At 39.8% G+C, this 23,483-nt stretch overlaps 1 protein-coding gene and 1 pseudogene across 1 annotated transcript; both read right to left on the reverse strand.

The window, feature by feature from the left end:
• Positions 1-808: 808 nt before the first annotated feature.
• tmem47 (transmembrane protein 47) lies at positions 809-19,999 on the reverse strand. Its single transcript, XM_027154056.2, has 3 exons — positions 19,733-19,999; positions 7,311-7,451; positions 809-5,926 (listed from the first exon to the last, which is right to left on the reverse strand). Exons 1-3 carry the CDS (start codon positions 19,968-19,970, stop codon positions 5,748-5,750), a joined length of 558 nt encoding a protein of 185 aa, XP_027009857.1. The 5' UTR covers positions 19,971-19,999; the 3' UTR covers positions 809-5,747.
• On the reverse strand, positions 19,967-21,967 carry LOC113647405 (annotated as a pseudogene).
• Positions 21,968-23,483: the final 1,516 nt, after the last annotated feature.

Consider the following 23,483-nt stretch of genomic DNA (forward strand, 5'->3'; position numbering starts at 1 on the left):
CTTTTGTTCAGATGAGCAGCAAAGATACATTTCATAACCTGTAGCAAACACTACACCGTCTCTCATGTTCACTTACCAAAGGATTCCTGTAGAAATCGTATTTGTTTAATAATCGTTTTCATGCTAGCTGCCATGCTAAATCAACAGGTATTACTGTTTCTGTGGAAACAGAGACCGCCCATTTTTTCAATAACCTAATAATAAGCACGAAATATTCGAATATATTCCACCGTGCAAACGCCAGAGAGTAAAGAACAAGTGAAATTTATTGGCAGAGCTTCCAGTTGCCTGGAATTTGTTTTTCTTTCTGTCTTAAATCGTTCTGAGGCGATTCATCTTTTAGCGTGGACAGTTTGCGTAGCGCTTCTAGCTTTTGTGCCTCTTACTTCTGCGATTTAAAAACGTTTTTCTAAATTTCTGTCAATTGACAGATTACATTTTTTTTTAAATATAATCCACAATTTAGAAGATTTTATAGTTTAATTTGACAAACTTTTTTTTACTTTTCTGGTGTGTTTGTGTGGCTGATGACATCATAATTACTTGATCCTTAACATGGTCATTTTATTCACAGCAGATCAATTATATCCCAGAAATCTTAGATAAATTCGTCTTGTTTCAGACCGTTCTGGAAAAATGTCCCCAAATCAGTGACAAAAAAAAACTGAAAGAAAGAAAAATTAAAGTGTTGTCATTAATCAGCTCTGTGATGAGACCTGAGAGGCGTCGCTCGTTTGCTGACAGGAAATGAGACTTTCCGATCACAGTAGACGCATTTCCTGTTTTCAAGTAATAAAAGCAGCACGAGTTAATTTTTTTAAACTGGTTTATTTTGTTAGTGTATAGAAATCAGATTTAGGTCACAGCTGCATTTTAGGGATTTGAGGGGGGGGAAAAGTCCCCCAGCAGACACACATACATACACACGCACTCACAAAAAAGGTGTTTCATGCCACACACACATTAAATGGACAGTGCTAAGAAATACAGTCCTCTACACCACCATAACAGTGTTGAATATTAATACTTCAGTAAGATTAGTTGATTGACAGGTGAGCTATTGATCAGAAGCTAATCTATTAGCAAGGCTCGGTTAAACCACAAGACCTACAGGTTTCCTACAACGTCACACATTTTCTACACGTTTTTACAGTTTCTTTTCTCCAAGTGCGTCAATGTTTCAGTTGTGTGTGTGCATTTGTTGAGCAATCAGACAAAAAAAGAGGTTTTATTCCTCTTGTTCCACTGCAATTTGATGGCAATTATGAGATTTTTTATTATAATTAATTGCATTTTATTAAAAAGGGATACATCATTTTTAATCGTTTTTTAAATTATAAACAACGTTTTTTATCGGTCTCCAAGTTAATAAGATGGGGGGGGACACAGCTTGTCATGTTAGGGAAAAAACGCAAAAAAAGGCATAAACTGCTCTGTCTTGTTTCTATGGAAACAATAACATCTTAAAACATATGAATTAATTAGAACCTGTGATGTGCAGCTGTGCTACTGTCAGAAGTGCTGTTCTAGTTAATCAGAATGGAGATGTGACTGACGTGGTGGTTGTGGATGATTTAATCGTCACCCAGTGGGTCGGGGCAGTGTTTGTGCTTCTGGTCAGTAGGCAGTACGAGCTGACTCGTGTCAGCAGTAAAGAGTTCATGTTTTGCGCCATTAGGATTTGGAAATGAAAATATTTTGACCTTTATGGTTGATTGTTTTAAAGTCTTTAAATGTAGTAGTCATTGTTTCCTAGCTATTCCCTAGACCCGCCTTTAACACTAAATTAAGTAATTAATTAGCTCGTTAACTTCCTGTTTGTGTAGTTTGAAAATATTTATGCAGCCTTCAGAAGTGTAAACATTTGACGGCATTTCAGCCAATCGGCAGACAAGAAATGATCGGGTAGCATCATCTTGAATCAGAATTGGAATTTTGTTCATGTTTTTATTATGAATTTCACTGAAGAGTTAAGATCCATACTATTTTTGATGACGCACATCCAAACAAACAACTGGCTCCGTCTTAGCCAATCAGCTGCCTCTAAGTTTACTTTATTGTCTATTTTTGTGTTTCGATTTTTTTCAAAATGGACGGGGATTACATTGGGAAACTCTGGCAAAATTTTGAAACTGGGATTTTGAAACCTGAGGTTTACGAGGAAATAAAAATTTTAGTGGTGCATGCATATATATATATATATATCAATCAAATACACCAGATAAGAGTCCAAGTCATGTCAACAGTCAAGATGATAGTCAAATGATAGTTTGAAAGTAAACCAATTTAGTAATGGTGTAACTCGCTCTGAGTAAGGCGTTTATAACGGCATCATAACTAACATTTACCAATTTATTATTTTTCTTTTTTCTTTTTTTTTTTTACAAATTTTTTGGTAAGTAAATATTCTTTTGGCTTGACCTTCGATCTGAGTACTGAGTCACGAGTAGTAATTAAACAGCTTCCACTCAGAAAGCAGGTGAATTAATATTTCTTGTTCACACTGCTAAAATTCTAAATTATATGTTTAATTTTTAAATACTGAATTTACCAAATTTAAAATTTCAATATTTCCTGAAGTTTTATTACGAAGTTTTACACTGGCATGTTTACTTGATGATAATTTTCACATTTAAACAGTTTGAACGCACTTTTGTAGTTGGAAGAAAAGAGAAGTCGAGTCTCAGGACAGAGGACTACAGTCTAAAAAACACTGAGGGAGATGAACATGCCAGAATCTGAACAGCAAAATAATCAAATCGGATTTTAGCATTAGCTGTATTTCAGTCTTTGCTAAAACCGATCCTGTAGCTTCAGATTCTGGATTGACATTTAAAAAAATAAAAACAAAACAATACAATTCACTGCTAGCCCTAATATTTCCATAACACACACTTATCATAAAGTGAATGCACTGTTTACATGTGCACTAATTACCTCACAGTTATTTCCAGAAAAGCTAATTAACCCATTGGTGCTCCATTCAGCATGCTCTAACCAATAATCTTCTTATATTACCCTGACATTAGCTACAGTTTTGGTGAAAATATGCTGTAATATATCAAAAAACACCAAGCTCCAGTTGACCTCCAGGTTTCTCACAGAATAAAATTCCCTTTCATAAGTCATCTCTGTTTCCTCCTACAGTCAAGTCCAAATGTCTGAGTGCAAACAAGCTAATTAGCACAAAAAACATCCCACAGTATTAAATAGCAAGATTAAATCTTTGTAAGCAAATAAACTTCTAGCAAATGTCCCACAGACAAACTAGCTAGCTAACAGTAGAGGAAAAGATTTTCATGAAAATCTTTCCATACAAATCTAGTGAGGTAACAAAAAAATTACCCAGCAATTACAGGATTGAAAACGTTTTTAAAAATTCAGCTAGCTAATATGTAACCAAAAAGAAACAAAACTAAAAATCCTTTTTAAAAAAGAAAATGAAAAAAATCTGATGAATAGATTTTAGGATATCCCCAGAAAAGCTAGCTGATGTTAGCAATTAGCATCTCTCAGCCAAACATGCTAGCTAACCTGAGAGAAAATCCTATTTACAAATCTATAAACTAACATTCAAATTGTCTCATAGCAAATCTAGCTAGCTAACATTTGAATAAATCCCATCTAGTTAGAGGATATTCCAATAAAGTTAGCTAGCTAAGATACACAAAACAGGAGGGAAAAGCTAACATGAAACAAACTACAGGATGATCCAGACCACTAAAAGTTACTGCTACTAACAGATAGATAGATAGATAGATAGATAGATAGATAGATAGATAGATAGATAGATAGATAGATAGATAGATTAGATAGATAGATAGATAGATAGATAGATAGATAGATAGATAGATAGATAGATAGATAGATAGATAGAAAGAAGTAAAAAATGGCCCACAGCAAATTAGCTAGCTAATGTTAGAGAAAATTCATTCTAACAGAAAGAATCCTAAAGAAAATTTAGGAAATGTCTCACAGCAAATCTAGTTTGCAAACTAGAGAAAATCCCAAGTGTTAGAGGTTATGCTAATACACACATAGCTAGCTAGCTAACAAATACACCAGAGCAGAAGAGATACACCCAAACAATAACCTCCACAGAAATTTAGCTAGCTATAGTTACAAATGTACCGTAGGTCTTATCCCTGTATTGATAAAGCTAGCTAGCTAGTTTACACAATGTAGGAAATGTCTCACAGCACGTCTGGATAGCTAAGTAGAGAAAATGTCTTTCCTTAGTGCATATTCAAATATAAATATAGCAAGCTGGGCACTCAATGTTTAGAGAAAAATCCCATTTGTTACAGAATACACTAAAATAAAGATCTAACAAAATTAAACAAAAACAAAGCAAACTGATTTGCTAACATCCAGGAAAATTTGCTAGAAGTTCTCCCAATACAAAAGGACCTAGCTAGTTAGCAAACGTGACAAAATGCCTCACAGCTAAACTAGCTGGCTAATTTTAGAGGGAAAAAAGTCCCATTTTCTAAAAGAAATGCTAAAATGTGGCTAGCTAGCTATCTAACAAATATTAGCAACTGCTAACATTAAGGGAATTGATATTTTTAGATCTATAAACAAATACCCAATGTTAGAAAAAGTTATGCTAAAATATATCTAGCTATCAGTTACTGATAACAGTTGTTATGAACTAGCAAGCTAACATTACAGAAACCGAGGTTTGTTTGAAGAGATCTAAGACATCTTGATTTTTTTTTAAGTGTAAAACTCGCTAGTTAGCTGAGAGGGCTCTCGTTTTAGACACAGTCCTGTCATCTCAGCTCTTGTGGAAATAATTTTTTTACGTTTGTGTAAAAGGGGTAAAAAATTTTGCACTCAGACTTTTGCACCGTGATGTCCAAGAGGTACTAAAGCATTAGAATCGCTGGAACACCTCTGATCATCCTCAACCTTGCTGAACTCTGAAAACCTCTTATGCTATCCATGTTCTCAGACCAGGGTCCTGTGTTCACACAAGCGAGCCGCAAAGCGCCATGAGGCTGTTCGTTTTTTTACAAAATGCAAAGACACGATTTGAATTAAGATTTCTCAGAACTCAGAGGTTTCGTCTCATCTTGGACAGATACCACCACTCGCTAAATGTGTAGAGAGAAATATAAAGCTTGGACAGAGCAATAAGCAGATCAAGCTAGCTAGTATATCTTTCGGTTTATAGGAAACCCATGAGCGATTTGTCGCTTGCTAGTGTGAACAAAGGATAGCATATGCTCTGTGTTGTGCTTTCTCATTACAGAAACCCACTAACACACTCAGTGTGATCTGTGCTTAAGTGTGTGTGTGTGTGTGTGTGCGCATGCAGCAGGTCCAATCCTAAACCCTGCTCCAGATGGAGCTCTCCACAGGGATGGACACATGGCTGCTTCCATAGATCTCCCCGTGAATCTGCCGCTTAAAGATCAGAGACAGATCAGCGATGTCGGAAATGCGATGGAGAGATGAGAACAGATGCAAAGGAATGACACTTTAGTAAAGGAATTTTATAGAACCTAAACAGACGATGATGATGATGATGATGATGATGATGCTTGTTGGCGTGAGGCGTTTGTGGCGTGAGACGTGAGATCCGGACCCGGAATCGGACGAGCTCTGCACCCAGTTTGCATGTTTTTGTGTCTTAGGAAGCAAATAAAAGTTTGGTGCATGAGCTTATAGGAATGGTGGGATTGGGAAAGGGGTGTCGGTGGGGGAGGGGTTAAGGACAGGGGCGGAGTCGTGCAGCAGGGTCAGTAGTAGTCGTCGTAGTTCTTGGGGTTCAGACAGTACAGGATGGCTCCTCCGAACGAGAAGATGGTGGCACCCCAAGCCAAGCCATAACCCCAGTTAAACTCGTGGTATATTCGCAAGCTGACCGTCTCGATGAACTTGATGGGGAACAGAACCAAGCTACAGGCCTGCAGGACAACTGTGGGGAGGGGACAAAAACATAAAAGGATAACATGAAAGTTTATTCTGACATTTCAGTATCTATATATAAAGTCCAGCTAGCTAAAAACCTTGGGGTAGTAGCTATGTCTCGCTTGTAGCTTTTACAAGAAGGCGATCTGTCTCATGAAGCTAAAAAGATCTAGTGCTAAAGCTAACGGCAATAACGCCGCCGACTCTGACTGCATGGAAATTGGAGAAACACTTATGATCGCGGTTTTATCTTATCCTGTCGTAAACGACCTCTCATTAAAGCTCAGAAGGGCAAGTTGCAGAGATTTGTATAAACGAAGGAGGATTCAGTCGTGCACAGGGTGTGTTTAAACAGATACAAAGAATTTGAGTCATTCAAACAAGAGTCAAAAGTAGGTTGAGAACAGAGGGAATTTTTTGCTCCTCGGAGGGAATCGGGAGCCGAGTGACTTCAAAGAACATCAAAAAGCTACTTAAAAGAAATCTTTAAAAAAACGAACGTCTGTGTGATTAATTTGCAAACTAAGAAAGACTAATTAGCGAAGCAGCTGCATGCTGGGAGTGTGACGCTGTGACAAACTTCCTGTTTCCACGTATTCTCGCCCCGAGGACACGTCCCACTAAGCCGATCTGAGCAATGAGCAGAAGCAAGTAGATTCACATACTGTTAACTACAAGGTTCAAGCGAAATACCACGTTTATTTCCTGCTTTTGTTAAAGATTTAATTTAAAATCTAATCGTCCTTATATCTGTCTATCTTGTAGCTAGCATTAAAATCAACGTTAATGATCGGTGACGGATGATTATTGTGACGAGATATGTTATTAAACGTTTTCTAAACTCACAATTTCGTTGACTAAATCAGAATCAGGAAATCATAATAGCACACGATTTAGCTATTGATGTTCAATTACCTGTTTTCACAACATTGCTGCTCAAATGATTTTTAAGCTCTAAAGAAATCGTGTGCAGGACAATTTTGAATCGACCCGTAAAAAATTCGTTTAAAATATTATCTCATGCAATTATGTTGGGAATGCTAATGTGATTAAAGCTCATATCCTAACTTATATTGAAACTTTAATTAAAAAATCTCTCCATAGACTTAACTCTGTAACGAGACTCATTAATCCGAGGATTCGCAGTCACAAGTACATTAATGACCTCGATTTAATAATGAGGCAAAATATTTAATAATATTATATGTGTATAGTATTATATAAGTGATTCTACAGGTTGGAGCTTACAGGCTTATCGTCATAGTAACAAGCCTTACAACATCCAGTACTATTACAAATCGTTAACTATCCAACGCAACTCCACGTATGAAGTGCTTCGCTTGCCAGCCAGTCAGAAACTAGCGTGTGCTACGAGTGTGCATCCCAGTCACCTGCAGCAAACAGCATGACGGCGACGGGTCTGTAGAAGCGCCTCCTGCTGCACGTGCACACAGAGACCAGGGCCACCATGAAGGAGATGAGGATGAGGAAGGCTCCTCCGTGTAACAGTGCCAATGTTGCGATCTGCCAATCTGCAACACAAACACAAACAAAAAGTGTAAATCAAATGCTGACCGCAAATCGATTCATTGATTCATGATTTATCGATTTCCATTTCAGTTCGAAAAGTGGTTGGTTTTGATTCAGATCAAGTCACTTTGATGCACTGAACAGAGTTTTGATTACGATGAATGAATTTCACAGCGTTTTTTTCCCCTAACAAATTCTAAAACAATTCTTTAGATGTGTTTGGAGCCTTTTGTGGCAAGATAAAAGTTGATCTTACAAGTGCTCACTCATGTAGACTGTTAAATATTTTTATATTAATAAACGTGAGCGGCTTGTGTGTATCTGTAGCCGACCCGTGAGTTTGCCAAACGATTAAGTCAGCACTATCATCTTCTCCGCTGCTGGCTATGTACAACCCAAATAGAGACACCAAAGTGTCAGCTGATGTGTTTTTATTTGGCCTGGGAGGTGTTCTTCTCCAGAGGTGGGAGGAAAAACGGAAACCTGTGGCTTATACTTTATACTCCCTAACAGCGACAGAACAAAGATACACACGAGTGGAAAAAGAAGCTCCGGGACTCACATGTGCCTGTCAGAGGCTCAGGGTCTTCCTCATAGGGAAACACTTTTGTCAGGAGATGGACGATACCACTCATATGTTACTCAAACATGTCCTCATTCAGCAAATAAAGGAAATGATGCTCAATTGTAGGGCATGTAAACAAGAGCAACAAATCCACAAAGACTTATTTGTTTTGGGAATTCATACTTATCTGCTTGTTGTTAGTAGTGCACACAATAATGTCTACTGACATCATTAACCAGTTTAACCAAGTCAACATTTGCCCGCCATGGAATTCCTAGAATCCTGATGTCAGATAATGGACCACAGTTTTCTGGACAAGCTTGCACTTCCTTTGCAGCCTCTTAAGGGTTCAGACACAATACTAGCAACCCAAAATTTCCACTACGTAATGGAGAGGCAGAACGTGTAGATCAGACTGTCTGAACAAGGCATCAGACCCCTCAGCTGGCTCTACTTGCTTATAGAGCCACATCTATTCAGAGTGGTTACAGCCAAGCTCAGCTCGTCATGGCCTGACGTCTTCACACAACAATGCCGGTGCTCTCATCTCAGTTAGACCCAGATCTACCTCAGGGTGTGTGAGATACAACCATCAGGACCTGATACTTCTATGTGCTCCAACTCAGTAACAAACATCGGAGCCGAATTGTCACCCCAGGTGGTATAAACACTGGCACCCACAGAGACTCCCACTCTCAGAACCTGATCTGGGAGAGCAGCTGTTAAGCTTAGTAGACTTGACCTGTGAACTGAAAGTTCACTACTGAGTGTTATACTGCTGTTCGGTGCAGGAGACCTTGGTATTTATATATAGTAATTCTCCTGAGTGAGTTTGTAAACACCATACACATACATCTGTTAGAGTACGAGTGCAGTAGTTGATTAAATTTACGCTGACATATGTGAGATATAATTTTCACTTTTCATTTGAAGCACCTACGTCAACATTGTTCTTTTTTTTGGAGAACCTGGTAAGGGGAGTGTTGTACAGGTTTTTATTATTACCTTAAGAAACACGACAGCACCTTTTCCCTCCTCCACACAATGCATTCTTTCTCTGTAATCCTCTGTGTGTTATTAAACACTTAACACATAACAGCTTGTTCTGACAGGCTTCGCCCGGTCCTAATCCCGCATAGCCTCTACTTAATCCATGGCGAAAGTGAAGCTTGACACCAGACTGGCCTTGGTTTCTGGGTGGGTCCATGATTACTGAGCTTATGTTGCGTACTTTCGGCTCGGCTGCCGTGCGTATGGACAGGTTAATGTAAAAGTGTGTCAGAGTGCAAGGACAAGCTCTGTGTGTTCAACAGCTCCGTGGACATCCTCGTTCAGGTGAGTCAACACCCGCTTTCTGCGGTGATGCTGCTTGAGAGTCATATTCAGCTGATGCTCTTTACTGACACGTGATTCATTCAGGCGGGTGGGTCAACTGCAAACAGTGTGAATGTGACCGTGCTTCAGTTTTAAAATTGTAATTTTTCTGACTTCAGTGATCCCAAACATAAGATGGTAACCATGACAACAGTTATTTTGGATTCTGATCGGTAAGAACGTGTTGATTCATCGTCTTCAACAGCTCTGATTCTTCTTTTCTTTTGTGGAAGTGCAGCGACTTCGGATGTTGTCTTTTTTGGGCGTGGCCCACCCAGTTTGTTTTAGTGATAGTTATGTATAGCTTATACATATATACCCTGAGCAGTCTCTCAGTCCCTGCTGCTGAAAAGCACCCAGACAGATGTTGAAGATGCTGCCAGCACCATGCTTCACTGTTGGGATGATATTGGGCAGGTGATGAGTGGTGCCTGGTTTCCTCCACACATAACAATTAGTATTGAGCCCAAAAAGTTTTGATTTCTTGATTCAATCTTGATTTTATTAGACCAGAGATTTTTTTCCACACAGTCTGAGAGTCCTTCAGGTGGACTTTTGAAGTGGACTTTTCTTTTTTGCAAAATCTAGCGAGCTTTCATGTGTTTTGCACTTTCTCTCTAGCCACTCTGGCAAAGCAGAGATCGGGAGAGGGCTGCAGTGACGGTTGTCCTTCTGGAACTTTGTCCCATCTCCACACAGGATCCCTGGAGCTCAGTCAGAGTGATCATCGGGTTCTTGGTCACCTCTATTACTAAGGCCTTTCTCCCCCCATTGCTCAATTGGTGACCATCTCTTGGAAGAGTCTTGGTTGTTTTAAACGTTTTTATTTTCAGAATTATAGAGGCGCAGTGCTCTTAGGAATCCTCAGTGAAGCTGAAAAATTTGTTGTAGCCTTTCTCCACATCTGTGCCTTGCAAATCCTGTCTTTGTGTTCTGCAGGCAGTTTTTCAGGGACCCCCTGGCTTGGCTTTTTGTCAGCTATGAGGTGTGAGCCTTACCAAATCATATCAAAATCAATTTAATTTAACACACGTGGACTCCAATCAAGGTGTAGAAACATCTCAGCAATGATCGAGAGAAATGGGAGGCATCTAAGTTAAATTTCAAGTGCTGTTGCAAAGGGTCTGAATACTTCTGTACATGTAATATTACCTTTTTTTTATATACATCTATGGAGTACTGAGTGTAGATTAATGAGGGAAAAATTCTATATCATTATTATAAAAAATATTATTAGGCTGCAACATAATTTTGAAAAAGGTGAATGGGGTCTGAATACTTTCTGAATGCAGTGTGTGTATATATATTATAACGTCACCAAAAATGCTAACATAAGGATTTTCATTGCTACTAGAAATTAAATAATTTCCAGCACTTACCTTTTGCTAATCGATCAAAATGTATATAAATGTGACTTTATTTCACACACACAAACACACACAAACACACACACACACACACACGCCCTAATACAGCACTCCCCTGTTCTCAAACACAATCGAATTAGAAGGAAGGAAAAGGTTTATTTGTCTGTCTCAACGGTACGTGCTGGTCTGGGAACCAATGTGTGTGTGTGTGTGTGGAAAGAACGAAGGAGAAAAAAATGAAAGGAAGGAGAATGTGTGTGTGGTGAAATGGAGACGTAAAAAAAAGAAATACGGTCAGGTTTCTCAGTGAGAAAAAAGGAGGGGAATGGATGGATTACATGGGGAAGGATAACAATTATGTTGTGTAATTAACCACACACACACACACACACACACACACACACACACACAGTGTTTTCGCCCTAATTGTAAAACAGTGAACCTTCTTGCACTACTGAGAGCTTATCACTGACTCTGTTCAGATAAATGGGGCGTCACATAATGGATGCTCCACTCCCTCTTACTCTCTCTCTCTCTCTCTCTCTCTCTCTCTCTCGCTTGTTTCCTCTCTGTTTCTCTGTCTCTCCATCTGCCTTTTATTCAGAAGCACTCTAAAGACACTCGACTGAAGTGGGGCCTAGAAATAGCAGCGAATCCTCCACGGAGAGCTGACAGGGAGCGAGTGAAAGGGGGGAGGGGTGCTGAAAAAAAGACGATAGACAAGATGAAAAAAGGAGAAGAAGTCAATGCATAAGAAATGGAGATGCCAGACCTGGTTTCCGACGGCAAAGAAGAGAAAACTTCAACGTCAACAGGGCAGGAGTCGATGAAAGGAGGGAGCAAAGAAACAGTAACAAAAACTAAACCATGAGCAACAAGAAATAACAGAAATCACAGTACATTCCTGTGGGGATGAAGGAATGTGTGAAAAAATATATAAGCAAAAACAATGAATGTTCAGGACAGGTTTAAGAGCTGTAACATTTTAAAGCTTCTGCTTCGTTCAAATCACAGCTCAGGTCACGAGCCATCTGGGTTTTAACAGGGTTAAATAATGAATCAGCACATTTCCGACTCAGCTTTAGTTACAAAGCACGGGCTTTAAAGGAGACATCACTGGCCATGACACGCAAGATGCTTCTCCCTTCAACAAGCAGGATATTCCTCTAGCTAATTTAGCTTGCTAATTAAGTCGCTACGGGTAATAAAGCATTTAATCTCACTCGCTCGGAAACATTGTCACTCACGGTTATATTTTGTTTTTTTCCTCACCAGAATTCACACACATTATTCTCTTTAACACTTTCCTAATGCGAGAACAGGATCCATCTTGTTTTCTGATATAGAAACAAAGGACAGGAGATCTTTTTGCATGCTAACATTAGACATTAGCATGCTAACATGTCAGTCCTGTTTGCCATGATGGCCAGCATGAAAGTTTTCGATCCGGATTTCAGGGGTTGTAGAAAAGATCGAACATCATGTCGTTTACAGAGAGCTAGCTAATCTACAGTTCTACAGACACGCATGCGAGTTACAGTATGTTAAACTAGATAATAAACCTGTTTGTGTTCAGAACTAAAAGTAAATTAGCATATCTAAGCATAAATTAAATGTGAATAAAAACAGCTCATTTCTTTTACTTCAGCTTTTATGATTTCTGTCTGCTGTCCTGTCTCAAAATGCACAATAGAAATTTCCAGAAGCGTACATCATACAGTAATACCAGCATGATGAAGCAGTAAAAAGGTTTCACTGTGGTAAAAAATAACCCACAGTTGTTTGCTTTTTTTGTCTTACTTACTAGCTAGCTGTAGTGTAAGTCTTAGCATTTTCTAAGTCCCAGTCGAACACATACCAACATACAGAGCACAGCATCTCCAGAGAAATGAGGTGTGAAACAGTCTTTTAATGATGCTGTCAGTTACTAAGAAAGAGGATGAATGTATCACATAAACAGCATTTTGCTCAAAGCTATGACTAGCACGGCACCGCTAACAGACATCCATGAAAATTAACAACCTCGTGAATCAGACATTAATCCTGCCACAGAGCAGAAATCATGCTAAGATGCTGATGTTGCAACCGCCATCCTCAAAGATGCTCCTGCATGAGAAAAAGCTTTTACGCTCAAACCACAACTGCCATGAGCTAACAGCAAAGCAGCCAACGACAGCAAATTGTGAAATAACGGCCGGACCTCAGAGACTAGCCGAAACATTAGCAGGAATTTAGCTTTTGTGGGCATCGGTTGTTCCTGTACTGCGGTGTCATATTCAAAAATAAAGCGCATAAAAACTAACGGCACATAGAGACATTTGTTGTTCCAGATATTTGAGGTTTGGCTGTTTAACGTGTGTGAGGATCCGACTTGTTTATGAAGTCCGCGTCTGAAAATTCACAAAGTTCACATGCAGGACGAAATGGAAGAAATGTGTTTGTGTGTGATGTGTGGAAGGAGTCTCCAGTGTCAGTGGTCAGAGGTCAAGCTGGAACTATTCCCACTGTGTGTAGCTGCTAAATGTAAATGTTAAGCGTAGCTACAAATGGATAAAATGCATGACGTATTCGGAATTACATAAAAAAGTTGCTTTGTTGTAAGAGAAATAAAACACTTCAGGACGTGCTGTTGTGGGAAAATAAACGATGTCCGATGGTTATGCTACCTTCACAAATACAGGAGGTCTCAGTGAGCAGTGCCCAGAGACGTTTATCACACGGTGACATGAACAAAAACGATCGTTGCCTGGCGACTGGATGTGAGCGTGTTAAAAAGTTGAACTTTATGCAAATGAGGAGCGACTCTGTGCAGCGATTACCAATGGGAGTGAAGACAGTGGAGGTCATGTGATCTGTAGAAAAGCGTACGTACGCACACACACGCACACACACACACACACACTGCTTTTCCTTCATCTCCTATGATATGATGTAGATAAACACTGAGGAATTTAATAAATAAAATAATAAAAATTCCCTAAAGAGTGAGTCATTTTAAAAAGCAAGAAAACTGATTTAGAATGCTAGCTGAGAAATCCTAGTGTTACTATGGCAACCGGCAGAGGAGACTTTCAGCGATGAAGTTACTGCATGTGTAGTTGCAGTTTAGAAAGTAATCCTTTATCTGGCAATTTTAAATACTTTATATGCAGTCTCTGTGTGTGTGTGTGTGTGTGTGTGTGTGTGTGTGTGTGTGTGTGTGTGTGCGTGCGTGTGGTTAATTACACAACATTATTGTTATCTTTCCTCATGTAATCCATCCATTCCCCTACTTTTTATTCACTGCGAAACCTGAGCATATTTCTTTTTTACTTCTCCATTTCACCACACACATTCTCCTTCCTTTCATTTTTTTCTCCTCCGTTCTTTGCACACACACACACACACACACACACACGTTGGTTCCCAGACCAGCACGTACCCTTGAGACAGACAAATAAACCTTTTCCTTCCTTCTAATTAGATTGTGTTTGAGAACGGAGCAGTGCCTTGTGCCTTATCAGGACGTGTGTGTGTGTGTGTGTGTGTGTGTGTGTGTGTGTGTATAAAATAAGTAAGTATCATTAATATACTTTTTGATCGATTAACCATAGCTAAGTGCTGGTAAATATTTAACTTTTAAAATTTTAACTCCACACAAAAATTTTCAACATGTTTTCCTGAGCTGAGGAACCATTAAAAAAAATTCACCCTTTGGTGGATGTGTAGGAGCTGCTGATAAAGTCTGTATCTGATTTTATGGCATTTGACAGACGCTTTTATAAGACTTTTATAACATTTTATTCAACTGAGAGCTAAGGGCCTTGCTCAGGGGCCCAGCAAAGGCAGCTCGGTGGACCTGGGATACGAACTCACAACCCTCTGATCAGCCTAAAACCTTAACCATTAAGCTACTACATCATTAATGTAATGTCTTGGATGACCCATGTTTGTAAATGAAGCTCCTTTTAGGACTTTTAGGCTTGTTAGTCTCGTCTGTGTCGGTCTGATGCGCAGAGCAGCAGAAAAAATGTGTTCTGGAAGTGTGGATTGATGGAGAAAGACAAGCTTCGGACGTGACGCACGAAATTTTATACTGTTACTTCTTAAAGCTCTCCAAAACACCGAAACCTCAGTTACTCCGAAGTGAGATTAAAGTGATCTGTGGGTTTAAAAAATATAAACATGAACTGGATCGTTTGAGGATGATGTTCTTTGGGGTGAGTGAAATTTCTTTTACAGTCAAAAAGCACAATAAACATGTAAAAAAAAATTATAATAAGGGAATTATTTATTTGCTTGGATCATTATTTGGATTTCTCCTCAGTTTTACTGTACTGAACTGAGAAGAGCAAAAGTGCGCTGTGAATCTAGTTTTCTGTCCCCCACTGATATTACCCGCTACATTCCAGTCCTATTTTTATCCTCCAGCAGGTCCTGTGGCCTGAAGAAATGAACATTCCTACATTCTTCCTTATTTCCCCTGAGTCCTGTGTGAAAATGCTGGACATGGCATCATCAATGAAGACGGATTTTTAACGACTTCTTGTTTAAAGAATCTCTGAAGCCATTTCCTTTTCTATTTTTTTTTAATCCCCCTGCTTCAGCCATAAAGCTCGACCTGAGGAACGACATAATTTCCTCTGCCATAAAGCAGTCGCTTTTATTCCGTGGCGTTAATGCCTAAACAGATTTGTGGTCCATGTGATGGTGAAGCTTGAAAGATAAACAAGCCCATGTTACTGTCTAAGATTGTTGATTTTTAGTCTGCCAAACACACTCTTCCTGTAAGAAGAGAAAAAAACAGAGGCTGAGCTCTCAGATCGTCTTTCCTGATCAGCTGTTGAAGTTTTTTTCACGCGATGTCTTTGAAGCACCTTGAGACGTGATTTTGGAGGAACTCGAACGGAACAAGATCTTATCCCAAAGGGAAAAAAAAACCCTTCAGGATCACAGAGGGGGAAACGCTGATAAGAATCAGAACGTTAATTAGTGAAATCTGTATCTCATCTGCTTACTGCAACGCCCTGCGGCCATCGAACAGACTCCGGAGAGCAGGAAAAAATACAAACATAGCGACACACGTGATGAAAAGCTGGAACGAGAGGCACCAGGAAGATGCGATGTGTGTTCCAATATTGTTGTTCACACGCCCTGCTAAACTTCCCTTCCCCGTTTCCCTCTTTACGAAATCACAGCTGTTTCAGGGTGCCAATACTTTTGCCATGCATTTAAAGTTTGTTTGTGGAAGTTTGGTCCTGAATAAACTGCGGTTCTTTTTTAAGCCAGCAATAAAAGTGGCAGACAAACTGAAGAAAGAAATTTATCACTTATTTATTACTTTATTGTTTATTATGTTTCCATAACAACAATGATTTTGCTTACGATCAAACTAGCTGCAATTCTCGTCGTATAATTTGGAATAGTGTCAGATTAATTTGCATATCGGTCTTGATTGGTTCGAGCTTCTCCCTATGTTACGTACTGCGTTGTCATTTTAGCGACCACGTTACCATAAGAGTCAACTAGCATATCACACATCACACTGGTTCTCCAGCTGGAACCATTTTGTCATGAATGAGTGTAATCTGCATATCAAAACTAATAGGTTTCAAAACTGGCAAAGCCCCGACAGCTCCCCCAACCCCCCAACCCCCCCAACCACAGGAAAATTTACCCGAGACGAGTTTAACTTCATAATTAAAACGTCATGATGTGGATATGTTGCACCGGTGTGTGGAGACAGTAAGCGGACAAGGGTGTGTTAAAAATAGTACTGAAACAGGGACAGGTCCACACACACACACACACACACACACACTTATGGAGAGCAGAAACTCGCTTCACACACGCGCTTCACATTCTGCGTCAGCACAAAAAGTCCGTTCTCACACACACTAACCAAATTCCTCCTGCTTGTGTGTGGGGTGTGTGTGTGTGAGCATATTAATGCCTTAATTTAATAGTTAATCCTTAATGCAAACAAATCTCTAACCCAAACGTCTATCCAGAACAAGCCGAGAAGTCTGCGAGTCGATAACGACGCTCTGTAGAGGCTCACGTTAGCCGAGCGGTAATTGCAAAGCTAATGAGATTTGTTTAATGCACAGTGCATGACACACAGGGAAAATACGAGAATAAAAGTGACGGATTATACCGAGGCTCGGATCGATAAAGCTCTGGAATGTATACGGCTCTTGCTCTGACTCCAGCTCTGGGTCTGTCTATACTGCTCAGGGAGTTTAGAGTCTGACTAAACTTTTTTTGTGGGACAAAAAGCAGAAATGAAAAGAAAAGTTTTATGTTTTTACATGATGTTGAACTTAAACCTTTAAAACCTCTCACATATTCACTCTTCTTATCCATTTCTTTCATCCCGAGCAACGTCAACCTGCGACAACAAAGTATCTTGAGTTTCTTGAACTCGGTGGGAAATAGGCCACTTGTTACTATGGTAACTAATCTGCGTGCACACTAATGTCTCGGGGGAGTTAGCATGGCCAAGTTAGCCTCCCTTCTTACTGAACCCTGACAAAAAGCCCATTTTCAGGGCAACAAAAGCAGAAAGAAATCCCAGCTGGGCCCGCTGTGACATTCCCACATTGTCCGAGAGCAACGACTGGTGAAGTAAAAAGAAAGAGTGGAGCAGAAAATGCAGTAGCGATGAGTGATTAGCACCTGCTGGAAACATTTCCTCGTTGGAAATATTCCGTTTAAACCTGTTAAACTAAATATGGGATGTGTTCAGAGGCCTACAACTGTCTGCAAAAAAATATTTGTTTTCTCAATGAGGTATTCGCTTAATAATAAAGAGTCACTTCGGCAGCTGATTCACAAGCTAGCTGTGATAACTGCAAAGAGTGTTATCAAAGGATCGAAGATTAAAATATCTCAGATGTTAAAGCCAGTGTTCAAACAGCATTAGTTTAGTCATGTAAGGGTGTAAAAAAGAAAGCCTTCCTCTGTAAGCTGGGGCAGAGGTTCGTTTTCAGGTCCTAACTTTTAAGATCTGGGCCATATCACTCCTGAGATATGGCCTCATTAGGGTTAAGTCATGGTGCGCTCCTGGCTGCTAGATTTAGTGAAGTTCTTCAGCATTATTTCATGCTGTGTTGTGGCCCATCGAGCGCCGAATGGTCTGAGACGTCCCTTATAGCTCTTACTTAAATTGTGCCATAAAAAGTCACAGTAATTCATCCATTTAGAGTCTTGTTCCAGGCTCAAAGTTACTTCAGAATCCAGAGTCAGTGCTCAGTATTCAGAACTCACTACTCACTACTCGGTGCTCAGTATTCAGTACTCAGTACTCAATGTGCTCAGCATTCACTACTTAGTGTACTCAGTATTCAGTAGTCAGTGTGCAGTGAGGGAAAGGGAATCCATCCTAATAAAATTATCTGGTGTTTTCTTTATGAGGAGGAGTGAAGCAGCACAATATCAGAAGGATCCCTGATACCAGAACGGCTTTTAAGGCATCCCTAATTTATTTTCTGATGATTCACTGAACGCATTTCAGACCATTCTCCAAAATCCAGATCACTTTATCCTAAAGTGAAGAAGACGTGAACACACAGCTCTCACAATTCGGAAGCATCCAGGTTTCCATAGAGATGGTTTGTGATGACGTCTTTCATTAAAAGTGCTGTACCGATAAAACTGAACCAAAAGAGAGCTCAGGTTTAGACTTTATCGTGCTCGTCCCAGGCGTTTCACAGCATGTCGAAATCTCAGCGGATGCTCTCATTTCCATATTCTCCCATTTTTGTGAAGCTGTGTGACCCTGAAGTGACAACTTAGTGCCTGAGGACGTAGAAGTACATTTTATATTATAACATAATGACACAACCTAATGACAGCGTTTACATCCGGATGATCTTATATTTGCTGATCGATATGCTGACAGACAGCGGGATGAAGCACTGTAACACGATACTCTCTCATCAATAAAGCCATAAAGACAGAAAGACACACAGACACACAATCAATGACCGACGCTGACCGTCCAGGAAAACGGAAATACGTCAATTTTTTACATTGTAGATGCTTTATAGAATTTTCGATGCAGATATTTTCCCAGAATTGTCTGAGAAATTGTTCGGTCCACAGAAATATTTAGATATAATTCATTCACAATATTTTATCAGAAACATATGAAATAACTGATCTATACACGGATATACAGCCAGATGCTGTAACTTAATAATCATGTCGATAAACTCGCTCGGTGTAGCCGGAAATATTCACAAAACACGTCTGAGCATTACTGCCTTAAATAATTAAAAAGTTATTAAAGTAGCAGAGCAAAGTTATAATGAGAGTTAATGTAGAATTTATCTCGGGCAGATTTTTGCATGAACTGTATGTAGAAAAGTGTTGTTTGCATTTCTTCAAACACCACATTATCAGAAACTTTAAATTAAGTTTTAAGCGCCACCCACTTCACATACTATCCCTAATCCTAAGGATATTACAGCGAAATTGATGAAGTGATGATAATTGTTGGATTCACAGCAGATTTTATCCATTTTTTCTGGAACAGTGGATGCTATTTTGTTGATGCACCAAAAAAAAATCACTCAAACTTTTCTTAAAAAGATCCACTGACTAAATATTTGTTTTCATTAAGAAGGCAAACTGGTGCATATTTGATTAGAAGAAGCCTCATTTGCATAAACAACGGTCAGTTTATTTTTTAAAAATGTTTAAGACAATTAAAGGTCATTTGTGTTATCTGTTGTTTTTAGGAAGTAGCTTGTTCACCTGCTGGGACTTGATTTTATAAAATAAGTAAACAACAATAATCTATAAAGATTTCAAAGAGCAGAATATGATGACTGAAGTTCGAGGATGTTGTGATATCAGGATACGGGCGATGCTGTGACACGTTTTTATCGTGATATCGATATTATATCGTTATACTGATATCCAGGATTTGCTTTGTTTGTTTATTGTGTGTGTGTGTGGTGTGTGTGTGTGTGTGTGGATAGCGCTTGCTCACCCGTGTTCAGTGTGCCGCTGCAATGCCACGCGCTCGCGCCGGCGGATTTTGCGCACGACTCCCAAAGGGACAGGTAATACTGCTGGTCAGCAGTGACCCACGCGGGGCTCAGCACGGCGCCCACGTCCAGGCAGAGCGCCAGGAACACGCACACCAGGCCCACCAGCTTGAGGGGCGTGGGCGCCGACGAGGACACCGCGCCGCGCGCCTCTTCAGTGCCGCTCGCTGACGAGGCCATCAGCACCGGGGGCGGCGGGGCGGCGTCTGTGGCACGCGCTCAGACGCTCAAGAGCTCGTGCGCTCCGGCTCGCAGGATGGAGGTGCGGTGGTGATGCTGTGGCTGCTGCTGATGCTCCGCTGAAGGCAGAAAGGCAGATTAAGTGCGCGCTGGGAGTCCGGCGGAGGGTCGCGCGCTCTGAGGATGAGGATCCGCACTGCACATTACTGAACACAAAACACGGCGCACCTGCAGGGTCCTAAAGCCCGCCCACACATAGCACCCCATCTCTCTCTCTCTCTCTCTCTCTCTCTCTCTCTCTCTCTCTCTCTCTCTCTCTCTCTCTCTCTCTCTCTCTTCTGCTGCTCCACCTTAGCTTGGTCCTTGTATTTTTCAGGTGCCTTTTCTGCTTTCTTTACTTTCTCATCTTCTTTGCGCTCCCTTCGGTCCTCTTCTCTCCACTTCCTCCTCTCATCTTTCTTTTCCTCTCTATATCTCTGCTTATTCTCTAGGATGTCCAAGAGGGGAGTTGTTTTCTTACCAACTAGCTACTTTGTCTAAGCCTCTATTTCTTCTAATAATGTCTCAGTCTCATCACCAATGAAGATCTCCAAAAGCCTTTTATAATCAGTATCTTGTTCAATTCTTCCTCCTTTCTAACCTCTTTACTTGTTCCTCTTTAGCAATCTAATGGAATGAGGCAAACTCAACAATTGCAAGATATTCTTGTTCTTGATTATCAATGAACACATAACTATAAAAACGGTCTCTAAAAAAAGAACAGTGTCCTCCTTTTTTTTGAAATGTAGATTTGTCCCTGCAAAGAGATGAGTGTAGAGACTGGTGGCACTGGAGAACTCGAGATAATCCTCTATAGCTGCTCTTCCAGCTGCTCATTAGTTAGACTTTATTCTTTATTCTTATTATGTTACAATTATTATTTATTATTTTCATTTTCTTCACATTGATAATCGATTTCTGTTCTTTGGGCCACATATTGTACTTCTCTTATTCTATGTTTTAGAATAGAGCAATATGGAGAGGTAGAGGTGTAGAGGTGAAGCTTACTTCACTCAACTTTCTGTAGCAGTTTCACAATACATCTCTCTCTCTCTCTCTCTCTCTCTCTCTTTCTCTCTCTTTCTCACTCATTCTTTCTCTCTGTTTCTCTCTTTCTTCTTTCTTTCTCTCTCTCTCTCTCTCTCTCTCTCTCACTTACCCCTTCTTTCTCTCTCTTTCTCACTCATTTTCTCTCTCTCTCTCTCTTTCTCCCCCCTCTCTCTCTGTCTCACTCATTCTCTCTCTGTCTCCCCCCTCTCTCTCTTTCTCACTCACCCCTCTCTCTCTCTCTGTCTCTCTTTCTCACTTATTCTCTCTCTGTTTCTCTCTCTCTGTTTCTCTCTCTCTGTTTCTCTCTCTCTCTCTCTCTCTCTCTCTCTCTCTCTCTCTCTCTCTCTCTCTCTCTCTCTCTCTCTCTGTATTTTTTTACCTTAGTGTTAATTGACAAGGGACAGTCATAAAAAGCATTTCGAAATCAAACTGTGTTGAATATGACAGTATTTCCTTCACTATTCCGATTCCTACTACTATTACTAAATGAAGTAACAGCAATACAACATAACAGCAAAACGCATCAATATCATCATCATCATCATCATCATCAACAGAGCAATCAAATCAGTGCTATGACATGATCAAAGTAATGCTTAAAACGACGTTAATAAGACCTTTTAAAAGTACAAATTTTAAATCAAGAGTGATGTAGCGCCCCCTGTCGGCATCACTATCCTCATCATCATCTTTATCATCAGTCTTAAGCTTTACGTCTATGTGGTGAGGCTGATGCGGTTCAGAGGGTCCACTGTATGATGTTTCCAGAACTCTAACATCTTTCCAAACATATTCTCTACCCGACAATACAATTTTCTCAAAGACTAAACTTCCATTGAACTCTACTTAGTAAGATAACATTACATTCTCCATAACATTAGTATCTTATAAAAGTGTTATTACCTCATACTTTATGTCAGGTGTCTAACAATATAAAACATATCCTCTGCAGTAAGTGCGAAACTGAACAGATTTTTGGAGCTTTAATCTTTGCTGCTCCAGTGTGTGTGTGTGTGTGTGTGTGTGTGTGTGTGTGTGTGTGTGTGTGTGTGTGTGTGTGTGTGTGTGTGTGTGTGTGTGTGTGTGTGTGTGTTTGTGTGGGGTGTGAGGGTCGACTATGTCCTCTGGCAAAGTCTTAAAGCCTCGCTGATTACCGATTGCAGTCGGAGAGGAAAGATCCGTGGGGAAAAACATGCTAATTAGTGTTCTAGACATCATCAACTCATCAATATTCCTACCTGGAGAATTTTTTTGTCAGTGATGTGAGAAATGTTTTATCCTCCTATTTCCTGTTTACATACATTCTTTTGCCTGGATGAAAACTTGGTTGATCCACTGCAGGGATTATCATATGTATATGATTCATCAGGTTGAACTGATGGCTTAAACAGTATTGAAAAATGTTTAAACATAAACATAATTGTCAGTGGTTCAGTGAACCTTATTCATTATGAACCTTCATCGGTTCATTATGAACCTTCTTATGAACTTTATGTGACTTCTGTAAAAGATCCTCTATTGTTTAGATGTTTTTTAATAACATGCATTTCTGAAATTTATTTAGCTGAAGACAGTTCATCAGACCAGAGACCACAAAGCCACAGATATTTACTCAGAAAACGAAACGTTTCACAGATCTTTATAGATTTTATTCCATTATATACTGTCTATTCACTGTCCGATTATAAAGCTTACTTTAAAGGTTCTGACAGTGTCAGGGCTCTGTACAGGATGCCAGAGTTCTTTTACTCCACACCATGTCTTCATGGAGCTGCTTTGTGCAATCTTTGAGAATTTTAGATCCAGTGAAGGAAAAGTGTAACGTTTCATCATACAGAGACCTTCTGTAGAACTGTGTGCTTCCAACATTGGGGTAAGAGCTGGGAGAAGAAGCATATGTGGGTGTGACAAACATGCAAATTCAAAAATTTTAAAAATCGAAATGTCAAAAAGTACTCCATGTGTTGACTAGTAAAATCAACATGAGTCCAGAAATTGCTCCACTCCTCCTACAGGGTATTTCTCATTAATATGACTCTTGACCATCACTGGTGTGACAAAGGAAGCTCTGGCCCTGTATGATTTAAAAAGCTGCCAGTGAAACCTGAACTTTACCCCTTATCTTTCAGTAAAAGGAAATTATTACATGCCATTGTACTGCACTAGCAATAGCAACCGTCTCCTGTGACACAATTGCTATCTTCTCACAGGATTTTAAAAAATACATGACCTGGATACTGCAGTTTCAAGCATACTGAGTTAGTCAAGCAGACTAAAGTGTTTAAGATACTTAAGATAAGTTTAAGATGCGTTTAGGATTTTGCAATGTCCAGGATACTGAAGTGTTTGTGGTAGTATAGTGTTTTGGAATACTGTAGTGTCCTGGATACTGAAGTGTTTGTGGTAGTATAGTGTTTTGGAATG

This window comes from Tachysurus fulvidraco, chromosome 14 (genome assembly GCF_022655615.1).
Source record: "Tachysurus fulvidraco isolate hzauxx_2018 chromosome 14, HZAU_PFXX_2.0, whole genome shotgun sequence".
NCBI classification, from domain to species: Eukaryota; Metazoa; Chordata; class Actinopteri; order Siluriformes; family Bagridae; genus Tachysurus; species Tachysurus fulvidraco.

Coding starts and splice junctions, on each gene's coding strand:
- tmem47 (XM_027154056.2), bottom strand. CDS start 19,970: ATGGCCTCGTCAGCGAGCGGCACTGAAGAGGCGCGCGGCGCGGTGTCC. Junction 7,452..19,732: donor CAGCGGCACACTGAACACGG/GTGAGCAAGCGC, acceptor TTTGTGTTGCAG/ATTGGCAGATCGCAACATTG. Junction 5,927..7,310: donor CGTCATGCTGTTTGCTGCAG/GTGACTGGGATG, acceptor CCCTCCCCACAG/TTGTCCTGCAGGCCTGTAGC.